The following is a 12,944-nucleotide window of genomic DNA, read 5'->3' on the forward strand; positions in this document are numbered from 1 at the left end:
GGGGCCTTCAGTTGAGGGGAGGAACTTCTGCCAATTCCCTCTTTCATTGTAGACCCCCAGCCACACACACTTTGCCTCTTATGCAGTTCATGAAGGTCCCCTGACCCGTAGAGGAGGAGAGTATGTCTCATGTCACTTGTAAATATGGGATATGTGAGGTATAATATGCTTAAGCCCTTGGGGGAAATTGCACATAACGTATATAGCTAAAAGAATCAATGACTTGCTAAATTTAATGATTCGGTAAGGCTTTTGTAAGATATGTTTCAGAGAGATGGCTGCTAGGACTAGGAGTATCATACTGGCAACCAGAAGTGGCCAAAATGCTTGGTGTAGAAATCAATGCCAATGTTTAATGTCTACTATGTGTACATTCAGCTACGTAATAACAATCTGCTTCCTTCCTATACCTTACAGATACATTATATCTGTCTGCCCACTGAAGTTTTACATTTTTTTAAAATTCAGTAGCCACCTTTAGGGCCTGAAATCTTTATTTCTGGCACATTTAAATTGTTGAATTTGAACATTAGTAGGGTTCCAAAAGAAGTATCACCTTCTTGTATAAAATGAGAGCCAGTTTGGTGTAGTGGTTAAGAGCGTGGGACTGTAATCTGGAGAACCGAGTTTGATTCCCCTCTCCACCACTTGAAGCCAGCTGGGTGACCTTGGGTCAGTCACAGCTTCTAGGAGCTCTCTTAGCCCCACCCACGTCACAAGGTGTTTTGTTGTGGGGATAATGACATACATTCTAAGCCGCTCTGAGTGGGTGTTAAGTCATCCTGAAGGGAGGTCTATAAATAGAATGTTATTATTATAGACAAATGCTAGTGAGGAGGAGGAGGAGCACAAGTTCTTTCATAACATAAGAACCACCCCCCCCCCAGTGGATCCAACCTGTGGTCTATCTGGTCAAACATCCAGTTTCACACACTGGCCAACCAGTTGCTGTGGGTGGGGTTGACAACATAGAGATCAAGGTCTCCTAGTACTGATATTCAGAGGTTGCTATGATTTGTACGCACTGAAGAACTATCCTTGGTGAATCTGTCTAGGTCCTTCTTAAAACCATTTATGCTTGTGACCATCAGTGGGAGTGAATTCCACAAAATACTGTGCTATTCTGAGCAGTTACTCCTTCCTAAACCCATTGACTTCAATGGACTTAGAAGGCTGTAGCTCTGCATAGGATTGCACTGTTAATTGATTACTCATTGAGTAAATAATTACTTTTTGTGACTCTCAAATCTTTCGCCCATCAACTTCAGTGGATGTCCCTGGAATTGGCACTCAATGAAACTGAATCAGTAGAAAAGAGCAAGAGTCCAGTAGCACCTGTAAGACCAACAAAATTTGTGGTAGGGTATGCGCTTTTGTAAGCCACAGCTCAGTTCTTCAGAGCTCACAAAAGCTCATACCCTACCATAAAATTTTGTTAGTCTTATAGGTGCTACTGGACTCTTGCTCTTTTCTACTGCTACAAACACGGCTATCAATCTTGATCTATCTCCATGGAAGTTGAATCAATAAGTCTCTTCTAGAGGAGGAGCAGGACAATGGGCAGGAAGATCCTTTAAGAAGTTGCACAGTTGGGCTCAAGAAACAGAATGTAGGTTTCCCTTGGACATTCTGAAGGATGTGTTCCAGCTTATACCCTTTGTACTGCTACCAGTGAAAGGCTTCTGTATATTTTCATGCATTTTCTGTAAAGACACTATAACATGCAAAGCTCATATACAGCTAAACACCAGAATACAATATTAGGTTATTTCTTGCAGTGTCAACTTTACTCAACTCATTTAAGCCACTCTTATCTGAACATGTTTTGTTTTTGTTCTGTATTCCAAGATGGCTGAGTTGCTGTATGTCTACCTGTGCAGAGTCAAGCTGTGCCTTTTTTTTAAAAAAAAAAATCATTTTCTCAATTTTTTACTTTTCCAATTTTTTTCAATGAAATTACATAATTTTTAAACATAATGAAATAAAAAGCAAGTTACTTGCATGGTACAAAATTAGCCAGAAGTGAAGCTACTAAAATAAAAGCCTTATGTAAACACACAGGCTTTGTCTTCAGTCTTCATCCCAGGTAAGTAAATGGAGTAATAGAGGAAAGGGAGAGGGGAAGAGTTGTGTATCAATAAGGAAAGCAGCAAGTTGTCATTAAGTCACAATGGTGGTTAAGCAATTAAGTTTTCATTAAAACACTTTAAAAAGATGTATATGATATTAACATAAAATATTCCTTTGTGTAAACGTTAAATGCTCCTGGGATGCCCATTTAATAGCAAAGCCCCATAAAACTAGTCAGCAATCAAGGCTACATGTCAGTTCTGAGCTATTTACATCTTTATTTAGGAAAATAGATCTAGGCTGTATCAGGTACCGAATGAGCAAAGGAAAATTCACTCACTAGTTTTCATAAATCATCCTATAGATCGAATAACTTTGTTAGATTAACTTCAAACTCGCCACATTTCCTACAAGCGGGATTACGGAACTGTTTGCTGATTGGGGGTCAATTAACACCTTTTGCTGTACTAGACTTATTCCAGAAATTGAATTGGGTTTGTTGTATGCCCCAACGCTTCATTATACGGTAGGCACATTAGATCCATTAAAACTGTGATAGTGGGATTGTTACTGTCGGACTAAAATACTTTTTCAAGAAAAAGTGTTCGGGTTCAAACCCAAACAGAAATTAATGCAATCCTTGGCAGGTTTATTTCGAGGAAGTGAGCCCCAGGAGTTCAGTAGGACTTAACTGCTAGGTAAAGTGCGAGTGGCCACTTAAGGCAATTTATATTTAAGATAATAAATTCATTTCGAGGATACATTTCCTCCCAACGAAGTATCTTCTAACACAGCTTTCTAATAAATGATTGTGTGCTCATTGTGCCTCCCCCTCCTCCGCGTTTTGTGGCAACTGCCGTGTCACCACGGCTTAAACTAGCGACAAGGAGCGGTGCTCAGATTATCCCTGCAACGATTGTAGTTCCCGAGGACTTTGACCAGAGCGTCCAGTTCCGCCCCCACTCCCTCGACGCGAGTACTCGGCACTAATCTCCATTACATCCATGGTAAGCGTATCTAGCATCGCAGCCCTATCGGTCGATCCGGCTGAGATACTCCGCCAATGGCCAAGCCGCCGCTGCTCATCTCTCATCTCCTGCCTTGAAAACCACACGAGGGGTTGCGACTTGATGGCCCCTTATTTATTGTTGTTGTATTTCATTAGCTGCGCTAGATCAGCAGCAGCAATTGTGCCCCTGGAGGGTTGGAAGGCTGGCTGGCGGCGACACGCTCCGATGTAAAAGCGCTCACTCTGCTGTCGGATGTGGAGCTGGGTGCGGCTGGCCAGAGAAGGCGCGTGCTTCCTTATTGTATGCGAAAGACTGGGCCGGGCTCCAGGGATGAACCGTGTGCCCCTTTCCAACCGCCAGAGAGGCCCGTGGGGGATAAGAAGACGGCCGTTTGTACAAATGCTCCCTCTCGCACTGCTCCGCGGAGGCGCGCCAGGCACCAACCAGCCCGCTCTCCCTCCCCTGAGCTAAGCCTAAACCCGGCCTTTTGCCCTCCTATTGGCTTCAGGAAAATGTAATGACAGGAAGGGGCCACTAGAAGGCCATGAGCAGGGTCACGACGACGTAGGCTGGAGGGCGGATTCGCCGAACGGAGCTCGCTGCACGTATGAAGCGTTATTCCTGCTGCGCTTCCCGGCGGGCGCTTTCCTGCCCTCCACCTTCAAGAAAGGCCCATCCTTTCCTCCCCCATTCCTGCCCCGCGCTCTGAGCCGCCCCTTGGAGCGAGTAGGCGAACTTGATAGGAAAGATCAAGATCGGTCCGCCTAAGGAGAGGAGGCTGCGATTGGCCAAGGACCCACGCGAAATCTCCTCCGATTGGTTAGGAGGCGCGGCTCTGGGCCCCGCCTGCTTCTGAGGGACGGGCCTGGCCGCGCTCGGCTGTAGTTTGGCTGAGGGACGGGCCCGGCAAGGAAACGGACTGGGGTAAGTCGGAGAGGTGGGGGATGCGCGTTGTTAGGGGGCTTTGGGGGAGGGGAGGAGGGTCTTTTCCGGGGGGCTACTGAATATGGGGAGGGGGTTAAGACAGCTTTGGGTAAGGCTGAGCAAGGAGCGGGAGAAGAGCCCAGGAGTTCTGTCATCCAGCGCTCTTTCCCCACCCCCATCCCACAGAAAGAGGCTTCCTGCCTGTTCGCACATGTCGAAAGCCCGGCCAGGGTTGCCTGGATACAAAATGCGTGTGAAGGCCCAGTTGGCCCCGAGACATTTTGAAAGGAGAGTCGAGATTCCTGGGTACTTTGTTAGGAGTGTAGGCAAGTGGCAGTTTTTGCTGAACGTGCTTCAGCTTTCTTGCTGGCCTCCCCCAGGAAACAAATGTTGATTTCCATAGCTAACCTGTGCTCTGATCTCAAATGGTCAAAGAGAGGTGAAAAAATTAGTGAACCCTCTATATGCTCGCATAGTGAGGGAGAAAAAGCCTCACAAGAACTGTTTTGTAAGTCGGTGGAAGTCACTGATGATTCTCTAGTTCAGAGTGTGCCGAGTCTGTCTCTTTTCTCTCTTTGTTATTTCCAGTGACAGTAGACTAGAAGACACTACCTTTACATCCTCATTATAAATGGAAGAACCAGTTTCACTATAGATGGTGTTGACTTTATTTCCTTTGCTTGTGGAGCACTAATAGAAGATAACCTGATAGTAACACCCAAATGACTATTAACTGAGGAAACACACTTTCCTGGCCTTATGAGTTGTTTTTAGCTCTCCTCAGTGAGGTCTGCTCTAAAGTGACTGGGAAACGGGGAAAGCACATGGAATGTGTGTGCGCTGATCTTTCAATCTTTTCTCTTATATTTTGTGTTTCTACTGATCTTTGTAGAACTCCCCTTCACAGGTATGTTTGCTGAGATTAAAAGTTGTTCCTCTCTCTGTGGTGTTACTGGATCCTGCTTAGCTCTGTGGTAAGCAGTGGCTAGGTGTAAAGATTTCATTTGTTTTGCTGTAATTGATGCACTTGGGGTCCATGTTTGCAAAAACCAGAGAAAAAGATCTGTACTGTATTTCCTATTTATTATTGCCTCATTTCAGTCCTTACAACAAAGGTACTGTAAAGATTCCTGCATTAAAGCAAAAGAAACATACACGCCATCTACTTCCTACTTCTAACCTCAAACTATTTAGGCAGAAGATTGGGGTGGGAGATACATTTGGTATACACCTAGATGATGGCAGGCAGGTCTAATCTATAGTCATAACTGTTACGTCTGACAGTTCAGTGCATGAATATGGAATATAGTGCTTTAGTACTCTTTTAAACCTCAAAAGCAGAGATTTCTCAGTTCCTATAACTTGCTGAAATGACTTTGCAAATGCATGGAGGTGTTTTCAAGGAAGGCTCAAGTTAGAAAGAGGCTTCCCACAGTTGGGGGGGGAGCTGGCATTTTAAAGCCACCGCACAGTTGTTCCCACCCTCACACACATGATTCTTTCTGCTGTTTGTTTACTATAGCATTCACAGTTGTCTCTCAATCCCTTGTAAACGTCCCAAATTCTTTGAAAATCGCGGAAGTGGAATACTTATGAAAAACAAAACCATATAGAGAAATTCAACTTAATTCTGTTAACAAAATATGAGAACCTTTACAAACTATACCAAGCCCTTGTTATATTGTCATTACTGATGAATTTTGAGCTGCCCACTTCATACAAACATGTACAAAATAACCCACCAGGTCTGTTAGTTTAGTACCTAAATTTTCCCGATCTGATGTCTAGAAATCCCCATTACCTTATCAATTTGAGGTTGCTGGTCACCAGTTCGTGAAACAGGAAACTGCTCCCACTTTACGATGTGGTGTCATTTGTTATTTTCTCGCGGAATTCAGGGATCAGCGAATGCAAATAGCCCTAATGATGCTTCTAGCTATTTTCACTTTTAAAATGTTCATTCATCAAAATAACAAAAAGCTTAATTGGAGTCCTAAAATGTTTCTTTCACATATTCCCCACCTCCTCCATTATAACGATAGTGCTCGTGAAGTTAATACCCATGTTTTACTAGTCTAGGAAATAGCCACTATTTGTTATACTGTACTTACAGTGTTAGAAGGACTAACAAGGCTAGCCAGCTTGTAGCTCTGCTGATAAGGATTTGAGGGTAATTGTGGATCACAATTGAACATCATTTGTTGCAAAAATAGAAAATGGCATATTGGAAAATGCCTGGAAATAGTCTGTCAAAGACATTTTAAAATAATTTCCCCCCATTTGGTTCTTGTTATTAAAATAGATAAAATGGCAGAGGTGACAAAGATGTAAACTGCTTTGGATCCCCATTGGAGAAAAGCAGGGTATAATTATCTAAATAAAAATGTACACTGGAGTAAAACAAAAGTTAACCCATGTTGCTACTTAATCAAAACTATCTTCACTTTTGTCTTCTCAATCTTACTTACACTGTTAGCATCGATGGAGGAACTGCTTCATATTTATTTATTTATAGTTTACCTTTATTACTGAGACTCGACAGATTATCTGCAGAAGGTCCTGTTCAGATGAGTGAAGCTGCTGTGGTGGAGCATAGGGGGAGAAACTCCCTCAAATATGAGGGGCCAAGGCCATGAAAGGCTTTGTATGTGATCATCAAAACCTTGAATTGAGCCAGGTAACTGATGGGTGGTCAATGGAGTGACTGCAGAATGGGAGTAATATGTCTGTTCCACCTAGCTCCTGATTACAATCAAGCTGCGGCATTCTACAGTAGCAGGAGTCTCTGAATTGACTTTGAGGGGAACCTATATAAAATGCATTGCAGTAGTCTAGTCTCGATGTTACCATGGCATGAATCCAGGTGGCCAGATCGGCCTTGTCAAGGTACGGGGCTATTTTCCAGGTTAGCCTGAGTTGGGAGAAGGCCTTTTTTCAGCTGTGTTTATTTGCTTTACTATGCAGTGTCAAAAATAGACTGACTAAACATTAAATAGTACCAACAGCTGCTGGGGTTGCAGTTGTTGGTGACAAGACACACTAGAAAGGAAAGACAGGATGAAAAATGTAGGCTGCAGTCATAAGTACACTTAACTTGGGATTAAATCCTTTTGAAATCAGTGGGAGTTTTTTGTAAACATGCATAGAGGATTCAAATGCAACTGGCAGAGATGTTTTTCACTAACCGAAGGGTATACAGGCATAGCTAAACTGTCTAGAAAATTCACAATAATCTCCATTGGAAGGCTTATGCAGAGGCCTGGCAATCATCCTTCCAATTGTTTAGGACTAGATAAAGTAATTCTTGTCAATACAGAGGATTCAAGAGGGAAGTCTATTCAAGAATTGCAGTTATCTGGAGCTTAGAATTTGATGTGTATCTAACAGTGCTATCCTAAGTAGAGATACACCCTTCTAAGTCCACTGATTTCAATGGACTTAGAAGGGTGTAGATGTGCTTAGCGTGGCACTATAAGGCAGTTTGCTGAGAAATCCCTAGATCAGAATGGAACGTCAACAGCAGTGAATGGATGACTAAATAAAGTTGTGGAACATATCACTAAAATATCTGATCCTTCCCAAAACCAAATTTTGAAATGTTAAGTAGTTTTCAGGGTTGTTATATTGGTCCACAGTGTGCATCATTATGAAAGTAAACTTTATCTCTTTAAGTGCACTATTTTTAGTTCCTTAAAATATTCTTCATGATCTATAAAATGATAACATCTTCACCTATTTTGTTTCTCTTAGGTGGGACCTGTCAGCACTTTCTTTTGTATGTCTGCTGTCTAGACAGATTTAAATCCAGTGCTCCTGGGAACAATTTGTGTTGTGGCATAAAATAAGTTTTCAAGAGTGAATATCATGGCTTTTAAATGTAAATTTTGATAGGTTGAAGTTTCTGAAGGTGTGATGGTATAGTTCTGAACAGGTATTTAAGCTGGAGAGAAACCCTGCAATCATTAAATCAGGTTTCAGTTGGCTAAAAGAGGTTGGGGATGTGATCTTGGTCTCTCTGGCTGGGACGGAAAAGAAGAGGGCTGCAGGAGCAACTAGTGCAAGGCTTCAAGGGAATCAGAGATGACAGGATGAGTGTAAACACAGCATGAAACAAGACCAGATTTCAAGAAGTGATTGGGAGAAGGGGCATTTTCCTGGTTAAGGAACATCTCACACTATGGAGTGCACTTCCCTGTTGTTTGGCTTGGACTATGCTTCATTGTAGAGCAGTCACAAGGTTTGGCTGAGTTCCCTTGCTGTCCCACCCTGTAGGGAACACCCTATATCCAGTTTCTCTGCTCTGAACTGGCTTGCAAGGGCATGCTCCACCTAGGTTCCTGGATGGAGACATAGGAAGCTCCCTAGCTGGAAGGGCACCTGCTGTGCCTGTGCTTTTCACTTTTGTGTTCTCAACAGCCTGGTTGGGAGATGCACATAATCAGCAGAAATGTTAGTATTTTGTGTTGCGATAATTCCTCAAGGATCCTCCTTTTTAGGGTCAGTATCTAAAGGGCCTTTATTTTCATTGTGGGGTTTATCTGCACTGTGATGAAGTGTGGGTGTCTGTGATCTTGTAATATATCATTTGTATTATTTATGCATATGTGCTTCCTGGTTAAGGCCTTAGTGGCTGAACATTCTCTTCCCAAGTTCTTTAACTTTGGCTTTTTTGCCTCTTTTATTTGATAGTATTTACTGGCTGGTTGCTTGCTTCAGTTGTTCATAAAGTAATGACTATGGGGGTGTGTATTGCCTCTTATAAACCTTTGTACTTCACTCAGATTGTGTTTTGCAGAGGGGGAGCTGTATTGAATGTGAAGTAAACTCATGAATTGACAGTGGTTTCTTATGTGTAAAATTCAAGCTTGAAATATCAATTTCTGTAGGCAGCAGTTGGGGGAGAACAATGTATGCTTTAGGCTGATCCTGCACTGGGCAGGGGGTTGGACTAGATGGTCTGTATGGCCCCTTCCAACTCTATGGTTCTATGCTGCCCTGAGCTTGGAGGAAGGGCAGGATAAAAGTGTACTAAGTAAAATTAATGGATCGTTCTTTCAATATCTAATTTCTGATGAGCTTTATTTCCAAATTCAGCCAAACGACTGGTTCCTACATGCTTGATTTGTCTGCATTTGATGACTAGCAGCTGACTGATTTCAATGAAGTGTATTGGTATTTATAGTGAACTAAGTGGTCTCTATGGTGTTAAATATGGGATGGCTCACTTGTGCAAATGGTCACTGGAATTCGTAGAAATCAAGTTATCAACATGCATGTCACAACCAGCTTAGTGTCTACAAGAAACACCACAATTATCGAATAAACCATTGCTTCTCAGCAATGAGGTCCAAGCTGTTATTTATGTACATGTTTATCCTGCCCTTTCCCCAAGGAACTCACAATAGGTGCGTGATTCTCTGTTTTTTTGCACACTGTGACCACAAGGAGCCATGATGTCCTATTTTCACTTAAGAGTATTGAGAACTGTCTGCAGCCTTGCACACAATTGTTTCTCTTTCAGTGAATGCACAGTTGTTATTCTGTGTGTTGCGTAGGATCCAGGAGCCACCATTCAAAGTAAAGATGCTGCTTTTGGCCTCTTGTAGTCCCTGGGCTTGAATTGTAGAAAATGCTGTTTTCCCTTCAATAGCAGCAGTTGGGATTGTTAGATAGCCATGTGGAATGCCATATGACTGTTGTACATTTTGGAGATATCTTGTGATGTAAATAGTCTCCATGCCAACTGATCTACCCTGTTGTGGTCTGGATCTTCATTTAGTGCTTTGAAAGCTAATTGTGCCCCTGCTGTATTACTCCAGCACTCGTGCAGCCTTTACAAACAAAAGCAGAGAATACTAGCATGTCATCCTAATGCCATGCCCTGCCCTTTTGTGAACATTTTGCTTTGTTTGGATTTCTAAGGTTGGGCTCTCTTACCTTTTAGTGCTGGAAAGCACTGCCTTGATATTTGTGTGTGTGTGTGTGTGTTTTATACACTTGCCCCTCTCGTGCTACTATACAGTCTGCCTCCTTCCCCAATCAGACACGTATGGGTGGATAAAACATGTATTTGAGTTGGTGATTGTTGGATTGTTGTACCAAAGCTAAAATGGGAGGGGGGACTTCCTTCCCTGATTGCCAAGAGGCAAATACCTTGTGACCACTTGCCTGGTCACACAATACCTGTGGTAAGAACAATATCCAGTTATAAAAGTCCCCCCCTCCCTGCTCCATTTTCCTTTCAGGCAATTAAAGGACTGCAGAAGATATTTGTGTGCAAACAGGCTGGTTTAAAAAAATAACTGAGGGCTTATTTGCAAGGCTGCTGTACTTGACTGCTCATCAGCTGAGTCATTCTGACCTGATGCTCTGGACATGGAACTGGTATTTTCTCCAAATTAGAAATTCTATAGCCCTCTCTATCTCATGTTCTTCTCTTCCTTACCAGGCATCATATTCAAAGGAACTTTCTAGAAGTGAAATAAACATCCCTTCCAAAGTCTGCTTTTTCCTTTCATTTATCTTGTAACCTGTTTTTCATCTCGAGTGACCAGCTAAATTTCCATCTGTGCCCCTTCTGCCTCTAGGTCCATATCTTGGCTGACTGACCTTCCCAGCTGACTGGCCACATCTCCCTCATGCCGCTTGGACTAGGCCGCCGGAAGAAGGCCCCACCACTGGTGGAGAATGAGGAAGCCGAGCCCATTCGAAGTGGCCTGGGTGGGATGGGAGTAGGCAGTGTCAGTGGTGTGACTGCTCTCCAGCCTGGCCTCCCACCACCACCAGCCAACCTTCGTCCTCGCCTTGTTTTCCATACTCAACTGGCCCATGGCAGTCCCACTGGCCGGATCGAGGGCTTCACCAATGTTAAGGAATTGTACAGCAAAATTGCTGAAGCCTTCAAAATCTCACCAGTTGAGGTAGGCACAGCACTTGCTTTCTCCTGATAACATCCAGGCTCCATGGGCTGATACCACAGTTTGGATGGGTTTGTGGTCTGTTTAGAGAAAGACCTGGGGATTTAAGTTTGAGGTCGGTGCCAATAACGTTCAGGAACTGAAGGGCAACCAACTATGCAGTTAGGAAGTTTCTAGCATCAGTTTCTCATACTACTTTTTTGGTACTGTCTAGGTGATGTTTTGCACCTTAAATACCCATAAAGTGGACATGGACAAGCTTTTGGGTGGACAGATTGGCCTGGAAGATTTCATCTTTGCTCATACAAAGGGCCAGAGGAAAGAGGTCGAGGTGTTCAAGTCCGAGGAGGCGCTGGGCCTGACCATCACAGACAATGGTGCTGGCTATGCTTTTATTAAGGTATCTTAAAATAACTGCACTTTGGGCCCTCTTAAGTGGAATTCTTGCTTTCTGGTACCACCCCCTCCCACTCCCTATGTGTGCCATTCGCTGTTGCCCAGTTAATCTCCTGGTCCTGTCTCCCTCCTTGGTATCCTTCCTATAAACTACCCGGAGTAAGAGGAGGGACATCAGCGCTGTCAGCACTGCTTCCTGTCACCAGTAGCCAACATCCCTTCTAAAATGGGGGGCAGGCAATGGTGGGGGACTACTGCTCAGAATGAGAACTGAGATACAGAAGGGCCTGCTCTTACTCCCAACCACCCATGGTGGAGAGCCAAGTGGCTGGCAGAATGCTGTGGCACATGCTCACCCAGCCCATATATAGGAGGAGAAACTGCTAGCCACTGATGCTTTCCATGGGTGGCTGATGGGGAGGGAGGAGAAACTGTTGAAGAGAGACCTGGGAGGATCAGTTGTTTTGGGAGAACCTGATCTTGGTTGCTAAATGGAGAAAGGGTGGGAGGCAGCTGTTACCCATGGCTGATTCACAGTAAAGGTGGGTTATTGATAGCAATGATTCTGTGGAAGATGACCAAGGCTGCCAAACACCTGAAACCGGTATAGTTAATCCAGTTTCCTAAGCTGGGCTTCTTGACTGCCCTGAGCAAGAGGTAATGGGAGCTTAGGCCCACCTACAGTATATTAAGTGCAAGGATAGTCCTTATCCTGCCTGCTGTCTGATGAGATGGTATTCCTGTACTGAATGGTTGCATGACATTATGACCAGGTCTTACTGTTTCTTGCTATGCTGTCCTGAACCAAATTATGCCCATTTAAGTAGACTGAAGTCAGTGAGCTTTTTTTTTGCCTTTGTAGCAAATTTATGGCAACCCCATAGGGTTTTCAAGGCAAGAGATGTTCAGAGATGATTTGCCATTGCCTGCTTCTGCACAGCAACCATAGACTTCCTTGGTGGTCACCCATCCAAGTACTAACCAGGGTTGACCTTCTTATCTTCTGAGATCTGATGACATCAGGCTAGCTTGAGTTATCTAGGTCAGGTGCTTAGAAAGGTGTAATTCAGCTTAGAATGGCACTGTTGGTCTAAAGAGGAAAGCTCTAGTAAATCAATTGATCTTGAAAAGCAAAAGTGTTTGGGGCTTTTTTGTTTAAAATATAATAAAGGTTTAAAAAGTAATAAATAATATGGAGAAAATGGGTAGTAAGAAATGTGTCCTCACCTCTAACAGAAGGTTGCCCTCCTGTCAGGGAAGTTAGGTGTATTAGTGACTATTAGCCATTATAATTAAATAGAACCTGTGGATTCCAAAGCAGCATCTTCTAAATATCAGATACTGTGGACATTCAGTGGGGTAAGATTGCTGCCTTCATGTACTACTTGTAGGCTTCCCAGAAGCATGTGGCTTACCACTACTGAAACAATGGTGGGAGACTAGATTAATTCCAGAATGTGAACCTTTTGTAGTAAAATAAAATAGAAGTCCAGCAGCACTTTAAAGGCAAAGAAACCCATGAGCTTTTCATGAGCCCTGAACTGATTCCACTGGATTGTTCTTAGAACTTTATACTAAAATTTCCAAATGTTTGTTTTGTTTGTTTATTAAAATATTTATATTCCAT

At 43.2% G+C, this 12,944-nt stretch overlaps 1 protein-coding gene across 3 annotated transcripts in view; it reads left to right on the forward strand.

Annotated features, from left to right (window-relative positions):
- Positions 1-12,944, forward strand: part of LOC129328233 (PDZ domain-containing protein GIPC1) — a 116,297-nt gene that overhangs the window by 70,579 nt on the left and 32,774 nt on the right. Inside the window, exons 1-3 of one of the 3 annotated variants that reach the window (XM_054977159.1) lie at positions 3,972-4,004; positions 10,592-10,924; positions 11,136-11,321. In XM_054977159.1, coding sequence (XP_054833134.1) covers positions 10,643-10,924; positions 11,136-11,321 — 468 coding nt within the window. In that variant the 5' untranslated portion in view covers positions 3,972-4,004; positions 10,592-10,642. Of the gene's footprint in view, positions 1-3,971; positions 4,005-8,396; positions 8,502-10,591; positions 10,925-11,135; positions 11,322-12,944 lie in introns of those variants that run through there. The other 2 variants (XM_054977158.1, XM_054977160.1) reach the window with 2 other exon arrangements.

This window comes from Eublepharis macularius, chromosome 4 (genome assembly GCF_028583425.1).
Source record: "Eublepharis macularius isolate TG4126 chromosome 4, MPM_Emac_v1.0, whole genome shotgun sequence".
NCBI lineage: Eukaryota > Metazoa > Chordata > Lepidosauria > Squamata > Eublepharidae > Eublepharis > Eublepharis macularius.